This window comes from Salvia miltiorrhiza, chromosome 2 (assembly GCF_028751815.1).
Source record: "Salvia miltiorrhiza cultivar Shanhuang (shh) chromosome 2, IMPLAD_Smil_shh, whole genome shotgun sequence".
NCBI classification, from domain to species: Eukaryota; Viridiplantae; Streptophyta; class Magnoliopsida; order Lamiales; family Lamiaceae; genus Salvia; species Salvia miltiorrhiza.
Window position 1 is genome coordinate 8,914,769 of NC_080388.1, and position 17,089 is coordinate 8,931,857.

General features: G+C 32.8%; 2 protein-coding genes across 2 annotated transcripts; one reads left to right on the forward strand and one right to left on the reverse strand.

The window, feature by feature from the left end:
- Positions 1-3,710: 3,710 nt before the first annotated feature.
- Positions 3,711-4,163, forward strand: LOC131007964 (uncharacterized). The gene has a single exon (XM_057934871.1). It carries the CDS (start codon positions 3,711-3,713, stop codon positions 4,161-4,163), a length of 453 nt encoding a protein of 150 aa, XP_057790854.1.
- A 2,325-nt stretch (positions 4,164-6,488) lies between these two features.
- LOC131012941 (sulfite exporter TauE/SafE family protein 2-like) lies at positions 6,489-13,432 on the reverse strand. Its single transcript, XM_057940915.1, has 4 exons — positions 12,520-13,432; positions 7,869-8,006; positions 7,617-7,766; positions 6,489-6,979 (listed from the first exon to the last, which is right to left on the reverse strand). Exons 1-4 carry the CDS (start codon positions 13,252-13,254, stop codon positions 6,671-6,673), a joined length of 1,332 nt encoding a protein of 443 aa, XP_057796898.1. The 5' UTR covers positions 13,255-13,432; the 3' UTR covers positions 6,489-6,670.
- Between the last annotated feature and the right edge of the window lie 3,657 nt (positions 13,433-17,089).

The following is a 17,089-nucleotide window of genomic DNA, read 5'->3' on the forward strand; positions in this document are numbered from 1 at the left end:
TAATCGGGTTGAGGATTTTGTCGGGTTATAAATTTTCAACCCTAACCCTAAACGTTCGGGTTTCGGGCTAGCCCATCGAGCTAGTCGACTTAAATGTGTAAAATAAAATAATCATTTGTATTTTGTTATTTTTAATGATCTAATGTATAATGTATAAAATATACATAGAAATCAAAGTTATAAATTATATAGCAAGCATAAAATGCAAAAATATAAGATATTGAAAAACATCAAGATTGCATAACATATAAAATAAGTTGATAACAATAAAATGTTCAGCTTTGTTAACGAAAAAATAATAAAATATCCAACAATAGTTTGAATTCATAGAAGCAAAGCATCTCAAAAATACAGAAAAGTGTGATGAGACTTTATAATATTTTGTCATTTTTTTATGTCTAAATATTTAATATTAAGTATTCGAATTTCGGGCTAGCCCATCAGGTTAGTCGGGCCGGCCCTATCGGGTGCCGGGCTATTCAGTTACGGGCTAATCGGGTTGAAAATATTCAACCCTAATCATCTCGAGTGGTGGGTTAATCGGGTCAACCCACGGGTTTCGGGCTAGATTGACATCTCCCTAACTTCAGTTAGCCGCCATGAGACAGATGACTCTGCAGATATTCAAGCATATGAACGATAACATCAACTAAATCCTTTCATTTTGTCGTACTTTTTAAGGATTTTAAATCACATTTTTACTAGGGCGAGGTTTCAAAGGGGCTCTACAGAACTAATTTCCAATTTTCCTTTTTTTTTTTTTTGATAAGGAAAGTAAATATTATATAACGAAAAGGCACCAGTAGTACCAAGAAGATTACAAAATCATCGATGGTTCATCATTCGACATCCACCTATGAATCCCAACTCCATCGTTAACAAATCCAAAAATTCTACCCCAACTCCACACTCTAGCTTTGATTTCTCCAAACAAGTTTGCACTCTCCCATCTTTTGTTCTCAAATCTACTCTAATTTCCAATTTTCCTTGTTAACATCATTTGCATTTTTCTTGGATTTTTTCTTATTTATAAAATTTGTAATCGAATGCAAATTTGCTGATAGTATCAATTCAATATTAATTACAAATCAATCTCACTAATCCTTAAGAATTTGAATTCTTTTCACGCCCTCCACCGGAGGAGAAGGCTCAAATTAGCTCTGCATTGCTTGTCGATCTTCTGTAATCGACCGAATTGGAATTCAACGTTGAATCAATTAGATAATTTTGGGCTGGATTTGAGGTGTGCCAATCCCAAACTGCAAGCCCCAATATAATCCCAAACAACAAGGGTAAATAGTGATGAGTTTCTTGGGGATGAAGAAGATGAGGAAAACGTTTAAAATTTTAAGAATATTATGATAAATTTATAATTTAATTTAAAGGCTATAAAGAATAGGGTAAAACAGTAAACTTTTAATTATTTTATGTTATTATTTTAAATAAGAGGCTACAAAGAGTAAAATGGGGTTATGAATAGAATCACCCTTTGGAAATTTCGAAAACTAATGCGGATAATGAAGGTTCGCTTTGGATATGAAGCCGAGTATTGGTGTAAAGAATCATGGCCCAAATCCAATTACAGCTGATTTTTTTCGATATTACTAAATTGACTCAATCGGTCAGGTCGGGTTGAGTTACTAAATTGCAAATAACTTTAAATTATGGGGGATTGTCGAGTAAATTATGTTACATACTAAGCCGTTCGATTTGATGGATGAGATAGATAAGATTGGAGGAGTGATTAAATAATCCACTAACTTTGGGTGATAAATAATCATTCAATTGAATGATTAGATGCGAGCCAAATTATCAATCAGGGGCTCAATCATTCAAACCAAACACTTAATTAAGGTTGATTATTTTATCATGTCTTGTCACTCAAACCAAACACAACAATGATACATATATCAATACTTTCCAAAAGAATGTAAATTTCTAGAAGTTGCAATTTTAACAAAATATAACTGCATTTCCCTTCAAAAAAAATATAGAAATAGAAGTACTTAATAAAATAAAATACTAAAATTTATTGCATAATTTCTTAACAAAACAAATACTCCATCTATCCCGCAAAGATTGAACAATACTCTTTCTCGGATTGTTCCGCGAAGCCTGAGCAATCAACATTTCATAATTAATATTTCATAAAAAAAACCCTCCTAATGACCTAATCCGTTCCATTCTCAATAAGTTCACTTAAGCCAATGGACCTAATTAATTTCCTTTGATTTTTTTTGGAGTAATCAACATTTCATAATTAAGCACATCTCTTTAAACTCGGGCCCTTTTATAAGCCCGTCTAAACCTAATCAAGTTTTTTAAGGGTAAACCGAATTAACAATTACTACTTGAGATCTGTGGTTTGGTGAAAATATAAATTTTTAGTGTAAAAATTATGATAAATTGTGGTAAATGCAAATTTCCCTTAATTGGGAAAATCATTTTGCGCGCACAACTTCTTCCACTATAAAATCCTCTGCACAATGTCCGTGTTATATCATCCTTCGATTCCAATCTTCTCTACCAACATGGGTTTTAGGCTTCGAAAATTTCTTCTGCTTCTTCATCTCTTACTTTTACGTAAGTTGTTTTTTTTTTCTTTTTTTTTAATGCTTTTACGTAAGTATTAAGTTTTCTAGGTCCTCAAATTTTAATTTAACTACAAATCGATGTGTAAAACCCTCACCATCAAATCTATGCATATGAAAATTGGCTTCTCAAGGTCTCAAACTCCAAGGGTGCGTTCACTTTGATGGATGAGAAAAGGAGTGATAACAATATCCCTCTCACCAAGATGTTTTTTTTTGTTGCTTACACTCTGGATCTACTAAACATTGTCTATCCCTAATCTATGGTCGTTAAGTATGATTCATTCAAAATAATGTCGTTTTGAACGTTTTTAAATTTTTTTTCCTAAATTTTTTTTCCAAAATAAATGTCATTCTAGTTTGTTCCTCTCCTAATTCCATTATTACCCTAGTAGCTCACTTAAAAACTAACATTCTTCGCTCTTCCTTAATTAAAACTTCATAACATATAGTAAAAGGTAACATTTGGCAAAAAGAAATTTTCTTGATTTGTGTGTACAAAGCTAGAACGACATTTATTTTGAACAGGAGAGAGTATTGTTTATGTGTTTAGAAATGTTTTGCTCCATCCATCCATGATAAGAGTGGATCTTTATATATTACACATTTCGTCTCATAAAAATACGTATAATATGGAATAGCGCGGGTTTTAAAAAATCATGTAAAGTGTAGTGTGAGTTGAGGAAGGGTCTCACATTACTGTAATGTTTAATGAGAAAATTATTATTATAAATGGGGTATGCATATTTTTATAGAACGAACGAAAAAGAAAAACTATACATATTTTTATGGAATGGAGGGAGTATGACATTCCTACACAATATTTACTAAAAATTCATCTCACAAATCATTTATAATTACATAACAAAATAACTTTAGTGTGTGTCTTTCTCCTCTATATACACATTTATCAGTATTTTCTTATAACTTGCGCTCTCTCATCCGCACCACACTTACTGTAGACGGAGGAAGTACTATTTTTGTTTACTATATTTTTTTTAACTCGGTGAAAGGGAACAATGGGATTTGATCCATGAACTCCACGATTAATACAAAAGGTCATTATTATTTAAATGAGAAACTAAAATTAATTTGTTGCTCATTTATTTTGTTTATGACATGAATGCAGAGGAGATGATGACAATGCTAGGTGAGGCTGCTCTATGTGAGGCACCTAGCAGATTATTCAGGGGTGCTTGCTTGAGTAACAGAAATTGTGCAAATATTTGTGAGAAAGAAGGATTTTTGAATGGACGGTGCAAAGTCTTAAAATGCAAATGTACTAAGGATTGTAACGGGGGAGGAGGAGGTGAAGGCAGAGGTGGAGCCGGTGGCGACGGACCTCCAGGTGGAGGTCCACCAGATAGCAGTGGTAGTCCTCCGGGTGAAGGCCCTCCGGCTGGCAGTGACGAGCCTCCTAGTGAAGATCCTCCGAGCGAAGGGCCTCCGAGTGATGGGACTCCTCCAACTGAAAGCCCTCCGGGCAGTGGTGATGGGCCTCCAAAGACTCCCAATGGAGGCCCACCTTGCGACCACGGACCTCCAAGTGGTGGACCTAGTGAAAGAAATTAGATGCACTTATAAGTTAAAAGTGTAACATGATGCATTCTAGCTGCTTCTAAATAATGTAAGCAAATAAGGGAAATAATATTTGTTAACTACCTAAATCGACTTTTAATCACTAAATTGAAATAATGATGTATTATGATTAGGGCTGGAAAAATATACCGAAAACTCGGTATACCGGCCATACCGTACCGTAAAATACCGAATTTAAGGTATACCGGTTTTTTTGGTAAGGTATGATACCGTACCGAAGATTTACGGTAAGGTAAAGGTATGGATTTTTCAAATACCGGGATATACCGGTGTATACCGATACCGCGGTATATACCAAAAAAATCAATAAATACCGTATTAAAGGTATATACCAGAATACGGTATGATACCGTATTACTGGTATACCGAATATTACTGCATATACCGGTGATGCGGTATCATACCTTATTCCGGTATACCTTAATATTCGATATATACCGGTAATAAGGTACAATACCTTATTCTGATATACCGCAGTTGTCCGTATATATTGGTATACCGAAAATCGCGGTATATATCGTATCAAAATCTATAGTTTTAAAATATATAATATTTATTTTTGTGTCTATATTTTTAAAAATATTTATAAATTTTATAAAATGATGTATATAATCTATATTATGTGAATATATACAATTGTACATGAATTTATAAATATCATCAAATGATACAAAAATAAATAAAATATAGTATATAGTATAAGTCATACAATAAAATAAAATTGTTTATTTTGATATTATAGTATAGTTATAATATATAACTAAAATTATTGTTTTACAATAGATTATACATCTAACTTATAATAGTTACATATATAATAGCATAGTTATAATATTAGTATTATATTATAAATAATATTACGTCTAACATATAAATTATATGTAACTTATAACATCTATATAATTTACTATATATTACATGAATGCATACAAGTATGCAAATATAAATATCATCAAATGATACAAAAGTGAATAAAATATAATATAGTATGTAAGTTATACTATAATTTAATATAACTGAATTATTTATATTGATATCATAACACAGTTATAATATAATATTATATATTATATAACTAAGATTATTGTACAGTTATAATATAATATTCTACATTATATAACTAAGATTATTGTTCTACAATAAATTATACATCTGACGTGTAACATCTAAGTATATAATAGCATAGCTATAATTAATATTGATATTATATTATAACATAGATTACATCTAACTTATAAATCTCATATAACTTGTAACATCTATATAGTATATAGTATATACTATATAACTTATAAATTTATAAATATTATCAAATGATACAAAAACAAATAAAATATAGTATATAGTATAAGTTATACAATAAAATAAAATTATTTATTTTGGTATTATAGTATAGTTATAATATATAACTAAAATTATTGTTTTACAAAAAATTATACATCTAACTTATAATAGTTACATATATAATAGCATAGTTATAATATTAGTATTATAGTAAATAATATTACTTCTAACATATAAATTATATGTAACTTATAACATTTATATAATTTATTATATATTACATGAATGCATACAAGTATGCGAATATAAAGTACGGTATACCAATTGAATTTTTTCGATTTTGATAATACCGATTATTTTGGTATACCGTTAAAGTGCGGTATACCGTGAAAGTACGGTATACCGAAATTCGGTAAGGTATACCGAAATAAAGGTACGGTAAAGGTTTTGTATATTCTCCATACCGTACTTAAGGTATACCGAACTAAGGTATACCGTAGGTAAAGGTAAGGTAAAGGTATGAATTTTCTCCATACCGGAGGTAAAGATAAGGTATAAGGTATGGTCGATTTAATAAGGTATACCGTACCGTGCCACCCCTAATTATGATTGGAACTTGGAAGGGCATCAGTTGATTCGTATTTTAAACCTCTATATTTTGGACTCAAAACCTCTATATATAACAAGAACTATAACTAAGATTTTCCCTTAATATTTTACATCAAAGGTCAAGAATAATATAATCAATGACAGTTTGTTTACTAATTTACATGACATGCAACTTGCATAACTGTCATCTATAACATTTATTAATGCACATATATGGCGCTTGTTTTAAATATACTCGATGTTTTATACGAAATGTAAAAAATAATACAATTAATGACGGTTTCTTTAGTTTATTAAAAAAAATGATGGTTTGTTTAGTAAGCATATTTAAATTAACGCACATATATGTCACTTTGCAGTGAATGTCATGTATATTATGAATACATGACTTTTCATACATGATGCTTTTTCTAAACTGTATTCGGATTAACAATATTAGAGGATTGTGCATTGAGCAGTGACCACAAACAAAAGATAGAAAGTCCCAAAATTCTTCAAGCTATAGTCACTAGGAGAACTTGTCTGTTTTTTTGCCATAGCAACATGATTCAACTCAGAATCTCTCATAACTTGGATTCTCAAACACATTAGCAAGGTTTCTTGAACCCCATGCTCTTCCCACTTGTGTAATCACTCCACACATCAACAGCTCCAAAACCGGTGATGAGAATAGTACTCAAAGCCATCACCATACCTACCGCGAACACTATCAGAGACGCCCTCCCGTGCTTCAAAACTGCCCGTCGTGCTAAGGTCAGGCCAACGAGGGAGGCGACAAAGCAAACTGCTGCGTAGGCCACCGCGCCATCCACGTGCTCCATGCCTAACAAGAGGTACTGCATTGCTGACATGATTGAGGAGAAGAACACCATGAAGGAACATGTCGCTGCTGTCGCCTAAACACAAATCCAATGTCTCATTCAACTTCATATTAATGCAGCATGGAGTAATTGAAATGTTAACAATGTGATTGAAACTCGAGCTTAATTAAGTAAGGGTTAATTATATTTTGTGTTCTCAACTTTCAACGTTTGCAGAAACTGTCCCTAATATTCTAACGTTTTCTATTAAAAAAATCCCTCAATTTTTGTAATTTTTTTATTTATTTATATCCCGCTTTAGAGAATTCGGCCATAGAATGATGAGTCTTTCCGCCAAATTCTTAGGTGGATTCTTTTTCATCACCTCACCCACTAAATATTGCCGTTTTACTGAAAAATTAAAAATTCCACTTGAAATGTGGTCTCTCTTATGAGCTCATCAGAAAAACTCAGGAAAAGAGAGAGAGAGAGAGAGCAGAGTTAGATGGATATTTTTTATTAAACGACGTCTTTTAGTGGATCAGGTGGAAAAAAGATCCATTTAAGAATTCAGCAAGATGACTCATCATTTCACCGTCGAATACTATAAAATGAGACAAAAATCGAAATGTTTCCAAAAAACGACGTTTAGTAGGGGACATTTTCTAGAAAATGTTGAAAGTTGGGAATACAAAATATGATCGAACCTTAATATTAATCGATCTGAACTTACTTGAGGTTCTGTTCCTATTTGGAGAAGAAGTGGACTTATAAGCATACCGCCTCCAATGCCGAACACTCCTCCAAGAACCCCAGCGAATAGTGCCATCACAGGAAAGAAGAGCTTTCCAGACGCCAAAAATCTCATTTCGACTCCATTTTCCTTATGTTTGAACAAAACATATTAGCCTTAATGTGAGACACATAAAAATCTTCTTGCTCTAAATGATGATGATCAATAGAAAATTAAAAGTAAATTAAGCACCTCTTCTAATATCGCTGCAGTGGTTTTGACAGTCTTTCTGCAATGCAGGATCCATGTGGTGAAGATGAGTGCAAGTGGGATTTGAAGTGATGAGATTATCCAATATCCCTTTCCACATGACTCAATGTTGATGATTCCCTACAAGCATTCAAACTTAAATGAGCACATCACTAGAATTAGATTATAGTAACTAAATTTTGCACTAGTACTCTGTAAAAACATGTAGAAAATACTCATTTTTCTATCAAGGAACAAAAAACCATGCTTGTGATAAAATTGGAGTAAAAATTAGTGAAACTCTCATAATGATACTTTGATACTAGACTACTAGTATAATTGATTGTCATATGTTTTACCCCTCCAAAGTTGCAGTAGTAAAACTAGTTTCACACACACTTTGACCCCCATTAATTAAACAAGATTTGCCAAACTTTTGGCAATTCTAGCTTAATTAAATTAAAGTTAGTAACATTCAAGGGCTCTGTTTTGTTCCTTCACTTAAAGTAGATATTTTCCAAATTTTTATAAAAGTGGATAGTTTATGTCTCATCAAAAGGAGTTCAATTTTTTTTAAGCCACTATTTAGGACGTTTGCAAAAATAGGCCATTTTTTTCGAACTTGCATCAATTATTTTATATTTCGGCCTCTGTGAGCTACATTTGAGTCTAATCAAGCTAGTTTGGGTCACATCTAGGCTTGAATATAGCTCAAAATGTGGCCCATAAATATCAAATTGGGGCTAAATGTGACAAAAAAACGTTGAAATTTAAAATAATTGGCCTAATTTTGTAAATAAAAAAAAATGGTCTATTTTGGCAAACCACCCTAAGATGGTGCCCACAATTTTCTTTAACACTATTTTTGCATACCAATTAACACTAATTCTTTGGATTATTTTGAATGCTTACTTTATGCAGGTTCTTTCTTCTGTCACGCATACATATCCGAATCTCTCTTTAAGAATATGCCCATGCCCATGTGATATATACATACTCCCTCCGTCCACGAAATGAGTACCCATATTTCCTTTTTGGTCCGTCCACCAAATGAGTACCCATTTCCTTTTTTGGTAAGTGTACCCCACACATCCCACTCACAATAAAAGTGGGTCCCTTATTCCACTTACACACACTTAATCAATTTCTTAAAACCCGTGCCACCCCCAAATGAGTACTCATTTCGTGGACGGAGGGAGTATTTTTTTTTATCTTTTCATAAAATGTAATGGGCTTATGATTCCGTGGCCCATAGACTTGAAAGTAACCCGTCACATAATGATTCACCATGCATCTGGCATCCTGTATTTAGCAAAATGTTTTATCCACTATTTCAATTAATTCATGTGATGTACATTCATGATGCAAGAATATCAATGACAAATGAAATAAATAGATCGAGCAAAATATAACATGGTTTAAATAATTTTTTAGTTGTGTCATTTATGTTAACTAGTAGGATATTGCATGAATACACATAAAGTATTAATTTAAATAATATATATATATATATATTACTCCCTCCGTCCCAAACGAAATGTCTCATTTCTTTTTGGCACGGAGATTAAGAAATGTGTATAAAGTAGATAAAGTGGGTTGGTGGAAATTAGTTAAATATTAAGTATAGAGAGAGAGTGTATTGCCAAAAAAGGATAGGACATTTCGTTTGGGACAGCCCATAAAGGAAAACATGACATTTCGTTTGGGACGGAGGGAGTATAAAATTTTGAAGAATTTTAGATACAACACATGCGTCTTATCTTTATATATATATATATATATATATATATATATATACATTAAATTAGTAAACCATCCTTACAAATTAAAATAAGCACGATTTTAATAATAAAAAAAGTAAAAATACACATTTTATATCAATAGTAAAAATAAAAGATAGATATAATATATTATACTCCTATTGTCCCTGAAAAATTGTCATTTTGGCACGTCCACAAAAAATAGTCTCTTTTCATTTATATAGAGACTATTCCACAACATATTACCCTTAATATATAAACTTATTTACCTGTGCTATTATATATATGGTGGACCTTTTTATCGACTCACAAATTACAAGACAATTAATTATCATTATTAATATTACCTTTTAGTTTAGACCATTTATGCACTCTTGGTACATTATTTTATCATTTTTATTAAAATTTGTGTCATTTCCTCTTAGGACTATTTTTAGGGGTGAAGTGGGTAATATATTATTTTTTTAATCGTTCTTTGGTGCAAACTAGAACCGAATAAACTAATTGCAATAGAAAAGACAAATTTAGTTAAATCTAATTTTTATATTATGCTTTCTTTAATCTAGCTAGCAGTTCAAGATAAGGACTTGATCTTTTATGTGACGTAGTATCTCCGTTAAATACATTATTATCGGTCCACTATAGAGCAAAATATTTTATGGTATCTCCCTTAAATACACTATAATCTATCTTTGTCTACTATAGAACAAAATATTTTATAAAATAGTAGACATGTAACTAGTTGTCTTACTATATAATATCAATATAGTCAGCCGACATAACTAAGTGCATGCGCCAATCGATCCAATGAAAAGCATTATCTGTTAGACATTTGTAAAATAAGTGTAAATAAGGGTCCCAACTCTATCCTTCGGGGTTCCGATGGGATATCCAACAATTTTTAATGTCTCTGTCACATCTTGATATTTATTTTAGAGAAAAACTGTTTGGTCATATTATCACATGCGTAAATATTTATAAATAAAAAGTATTACCTCAAATCATTCGTCCTATTAATTTTTTTTAAAAAAATGAAAGGATTTATGACAGTAAAATTATGAATTTTAGGCATATTCTGCTTTTAGCTTCTAACAAAAGATTTTACCTTTAAAAACATAAATTTTGAACATATTCATGAATTTAACTTTTGATAAGAGATTATACCTGTAAACTCACAAATTTTTTATTACTACTGATTTTAACTATGGGAACAATATACGGCCACATACGTAGATTTAATTAGAGTATATTTAAATGAAGGCTTTATTAAAAAAACCCTTGAAAGCACAAAAATGAATAACAACTTAATATTATCGAAATAAAAAATTTAAAATCGCAAGAAGATAAAACCAAAATAGTACAAAATATAACCAAATAATTATAATAAATAGAATAATGACATTCTTTGATTATTTATTAAATTAGAAATAAAATTGAATTACTATAATTATATTATCATAAATTAGTGAATTGAAATAAAAAAATCAAAAAATAGAAAGAAATTACTACAATTGTAAGGATAATGAGAACATTGATTGATTATTTCATAAAATACTACAGGACACTATATTATAATAAATTTATGAACTCCAAATTAAAATTAGAAAATATAAAGAAATTACTGTAATACGATTATGAGAATAATTATCGATTTCTCCATAGCAATACTTCAAACCAGGTTATATAAAATTAAACTGATCGGATTAAATTTTCAAGGTATTATATATGTATATATATAATATCAATATTTTATCGGTTTTAAAAAAAGATATCAATATTTAACATTAGTCTATATAATATATTCCCATAAAGTACTTGTCACATTAACTCAATTATTAACCTAAAAGTGCCACGTGTATATTTATGCTGGAGAGCATTATCCAATCTTTCATCGTGTTTCATTATATTTATATTGACCATTTATGGTAAGTGTCTACTATAAGGACATATCTATTTTCCAAAAGTGGAGTAAATCTCCATCGTTTGAATGGAAATGTCCACTTTCTTAAGTTTTATAGTAAAAATGTCCTAAGTTATAAATTTAAGTATTTTATGTCCTAATTATGTAAAGTATCTATTTTATCCTTAATTGTTGATAGATTTACTTGGTTTGTGATTAAAGTCTTACACATTTAACCGATTTGACAGCTATCAGTAATAAAAGTCAACGATTTGATAGCTATCAGTCAAGAATATATACTCCCCCGTCCATGAAATAACTTTTTACTTTTTTTGGAAAGTCTACAAAAGAATTTTTTACCTATTTTTGAATTATATCCATCACTTATAAATATTTCATTTACTCTTATTTTTCATATTTTCATCATTTTTAATACTTCCTCAGTCCAACGAAGCTTGAGCTATTTTTATTTTTTTTCAGCATGAATCTTAAGAAATTACTCCCTCCGTCCGCCAAGATTATGTAAAAATTACTATATCGGACGTCCGCCAAGATTATGTCACTTTCCTTTTAAGGCAATGGTCCACCATCATTTTTAATATTTTATCCTTATTAATACTCTTTATTTACAAAAAACTCACCCCAAATTCAATTTCAACCACACATCTCATAGAGTGGTGGAACTCCTCGACTACATCAAAATCATCACCAATTTTATTAAATCTTGTGCCCAAACAATTTTATATAATCTTGGTGGACGAATGAAGTAATATTTTATATATTAAATATAGTAGTTGAAAACAAAAATTATATATATATATATAAAATATTGCTCAAGCTTTGGGATTAATTCTTTTTCCACAATCTTTGTTGAACGGACACAAGACACTAGACAGCATAATATAACGACAAAAACTGGTGACCACAACATGCCAACTCAACTAAAGTGAGGCTCGAACATACAATTAAATTAAAAATAAATAAATAGTCTTACTTGTCCGTGGCTGTTTCCTCGAAGCAGATACAAGACAAAGAAGGAAAACCAGATGAGAAGCAGCATCCCCACCTTCACCCATGGAATCTCCGATTTCCCCTTTTCATCTCTCAACAGTGGAACTTTACATTCGCCACCCTCGATCTCCCGATCCCGATTCCGCCCTATCTCCGACTCCAAATTCCAGAAAAAGACCCCCGATTTGCAGGTTTTGAAGGTGCAGAAGGCGAGAAATATGGCGAAAGAAATGGTGATGAGCCACTCCGGCAGCATCACATTCAAGATGACCCCGCAGCTCACCCCCAGCAGCATGCACGGCTCCGACAGCAGCGCTATGTCGTAGTCGATCCCGGCGGTGCGCCGCCGGGACACCATATGGCAGCCCACGTTGGCGATCGAGCCACCGGTGACCATGAACGCCGAGTAGCTCGACGCCGTCTTCAGGTCTAATCCGGCGGCGATGGTGAGGATGGGGATGAATAGGCCGCCGCCGCCGATTCCGCCGGCGCTGGAGACTGCGGCCGCGAGGAAGGAGAGGATTCCGGCGAGGAGGGATTGGATGTGGACTTGCGGAAATTGGGGGAGTTTCAGCCATGGATGAGTTGAATTTAGGGTTTGGTGGAAGAGGAGATGTTGAGAAATGGATTTTGCATGGGAAATATCGAAGGTGGTGGTGAAGATGACAAGGAAAAGGAGTGTTGGGAATTTGTGCTTCGTTACTTTGGTTCTCTGCATTTTGTGGTTTTCTCTGTGGATATGTTGTGGGCTTGTGGTGACAATTCATAGAGGCGTACACAATTCGATTACGGGTTTAATATTGTGTAACAATTTGTTGCGTTAATAAAGAAAAAAAAAAGAATTATGTTTTGTCTTACTCACTATGATGATATATTATATGACAAAATACTTTTTAAGAGCATATTCTGAAAAAGTAACTTATTACTGTGAAAATGCACTATTATTATTTAATAACGATTTTATAAAAATATAAAAAACCTAAGAAAACCCTTGAAAGCATAAAAAAGCAGACTAAGGGCCGGGCCTCATTAAAACCTTGCTAAGGAAAACCCAGTGGAAAAATCCTTAGCAAAGAAAAAGAGTACCCGTCTAAAAAAACGCAAAAGAGAAGCACAACAGCGAAGGGTGGGAGAATTTCAGGAGCTCCGGCCTAACCATCGCCCCTAAGTTAGTCCGGACACCTTCGCCACTCGAAAAAACACCAACTAAAAACCAACAAAACCAAATCCCACTGGAATCACAAGCAAAAAGAAAAGAGCAAAGCGCAGGTAAAAACTGGGCTAAAAAACCCATCACCAATTCCACAATGACAGTCCAATTGGTGATAACAAAACTCCAGGCCAATGGACACGTTCTTCATGTTGTGAAAGTTGCTTTTCTGGAGATGGACACGAATTTCAAACACCTGGGTCATATGAATAATGTCAGGTCTGATTACGTTGTCTTGCCCAATATCGGCGTCAAAGGCAGAGCTACCCCTTCCGGAGTTTATCTCGGTTAGCTGGTGGCCTACTATGGGACCGTGGATGAAAGTAAACACTGTTGGGTCTACTTTGGGGGCGCCTTGAGACAATTGGTTCTGGCGGTGTTTTTAGAGATCATCGGGGTTGGGTGAGAGGTTGCTTCCATTACAAGCATGGTCTGGGTTATGTGTTTGAGGCGGAGTTGATGGCGGTGATCTCTGCCATTAGAATTCTCATGCGAGGGGCTGGAATTATCTTTGGGTGGAATCCGACTGTTCTTATGTTGTTGGCCTTCTTCAGGAACGTTCTAAAAATGTGCCTTGGAGATTTATTGCGTTATGGGAGAATGTTTTGGGTTTGTTGGCGTCGTTTAAGCTGCATGTTACACATATTTATCGTGAGGGCAATAAAGTGGCTGATATTATGACGAATCATGATCGCGTTGTGGGGTGGTAGCCTCACGAAATAGATGAGATTAAACATGTTGCACGTTTGGATATGTCCTCACATTCGCATGGTTCTTTGATTGCCATGGGCAAATCCGCGCTGCTTTCCCACATGTTTTGAGAGAGTTTTGGGATGAGTAGGTTTCGGTGGAGTTTTGGTCTAGTGGAGATCATGGGAATTCTTAGTTGGGGTTTTTTCTCATTGTGCATGCTGCTTTCAACAGCGTTTTTATGATGGGGAGAGTTGGGCATACGGCTTGATAATGGGAAGCGGAACATGGCTGATGCTTCCCTTAGGAAGCATTCGGCCTTTTGGTGGAAGCTCCTCCTTGGGACAACGGTGTTTTGGAGCGACCTACAGTTCTTTTGTAGGTGGCGGGTGCCCTCGTGCCTGGGGCTGTTGTGATCGATCTCCATTAGTTGCTCGGCGATGGAATAAGTGAAAATGCATTATATATATGAGTGAAAATTATAAATTGTTAATTTCCGTCAATCAAAGTAATAAATAAACTTAATACCCTGTTCATCCTCCAAAAATAATACTCTCTCCGCCTATGAAAAATATCCTAATTTACCATTTTAGACTGTACCCACAAAAAGATATTTTAATTTATTTTTAGTAATAATTTGTGAGTTTTTTTTTTCCACTCACTAACTTAATTAACTTTTTCCACTTTTCTTAATTTATGAGCCCCTTTCTCAACTAACTAAATAAACAACACAAAATTTTCTTAAAACTCGTGTCCCTTAAGACATCTTTTCATGGACGAAGAGAGTATATTTTTGTCATTTAATACATTCACAAAAATTAGTTTCTTTTCATTTATATATAAATACTATATTCCACAATATATTACCATCAATATATCAACTTATTTATCTATTTTATCATATGGTGAGCTATTGTCTCCACTCACTATACAATTAATTAATCAATCTTAACATTGCTTGTAAGGCGAGATCATTTCTTCATTCAAAATACACTCAACCACTTTTATTAAAACTCTTGCCCATTTCTTACATGATTTTTTGGGGACAAATGAAGTAATATATAAAAATTAGTCATTGATGGTCCTGAAACGAATCTGACGAGCGTATGGAGAGGAATACACGTATACGAAAACTTTTTGACCTGTTATCAGAGAGCCAGTTCAGCGAAATGATAGTGCTAACTAAGTTAGTGTCGTGCTCTTAGGGTGTGTTCTCTTTAATTGATAAATTTATCATGAAAAAATGAGGGATAACAAAAAAAATTCTCTTCAAATGCCTTATTTCTTTTTCCTTATTTCCTACAAAATAGAATTTCATCATTTCTCATTCATCATTTTCACTTCAAGGAGGTATAATAAGGATGAGGGAAAAGAAAGGAGATATTTAAAGGCAATTTTTTTTATTATTCTCATTTTCCCATAATAAACTTATCAAAAAAAAAAAAACACTTAACAAAGTGACATTTATGGTCATGTAGAACAACTCACGATAACTTGAGTAGACATCATTGATTCAGTTGCTACATTGTCTAGTTAAGTGCGAAATGTGGTGGTCTAAATTATTTATATTCATTTGTTGTTTCATTGAACTTTTTAAGTAGGTGCAAAGGACTTAATAGTATGTGCATGTGTTGGACTAGTAGTAAGTGATTAATGTACAAGGTCTGAATCTTGAGTTCGAGTTTACCATCATACTGTCTTTAAATTTCTTTATTTACTTCTATAATTTATCAACAAAAAAAAAAAACGGACTTAACGTTCAAATCATACAAGTGAGCAGCTTGAAGCATTATCGATTTGAAAATGATATTGAAATTCTTCCTTCGTGGAATCAATACATGAGCCATATATACTTTTCTCCTATTCGAATTTAAATTTAATGGCAACAACGCATGTGTCTAAAGTTAAGCTGAAGTATATATATAGGGTATGATTCTTAAATTTAATTAGTACTCCATCCGTCCCATGAATCTTGACACATTTTCAAATAAGGTAACTTCTCTCTCCTACTTTATCACTTTTATCACCTTCTATCTCCTACTTTATCACTTTTATACTTTATTAACTACACACTTAAAACACTAATCTACAATTCCTTAATTCTCGTGTCGAAACCAAACGTGTCAAGATTCGTGGGACGAATGGAGTAATGAATTTGCGAAGATTCTCCGATATTTCAAGGATTAAATTTCTCACTAATTTAGTTTATAATTTAATGTTTTGATCCAAGTGTTGATTTTGATAATGTGGCTTTTCTCAACATGCCAATCCCAGATTTGTTTTTGTTTTTAGTCCCAGTTACATTTTTATATTTGGTAAGTAATGTTCAAAGTTTCACGGCTGAAGTACTGCTGATTCAATGTATATATCAAATTGAGGTAGTGTCGATCGAGGAAAGCTATGCGCTATCATATAAAACAATAATAATCATGCAATAATTGATTAATTAATTAATGACAGGTCATCAACTCAATGAAATAAATTATCCCTCATCATTTCAATCAAATGCACGAAAGTGATGGGGAAAAGGAGCATTAGAAATGTACACTTGTCATTGTTACTGAAAGATAGGCTGTTACATGTGGTGAGACGAGTGATGCGGAGTGTGTAATATAAAGTAGGAACCATGCACGAAGAGTGAACTTTGAAAATG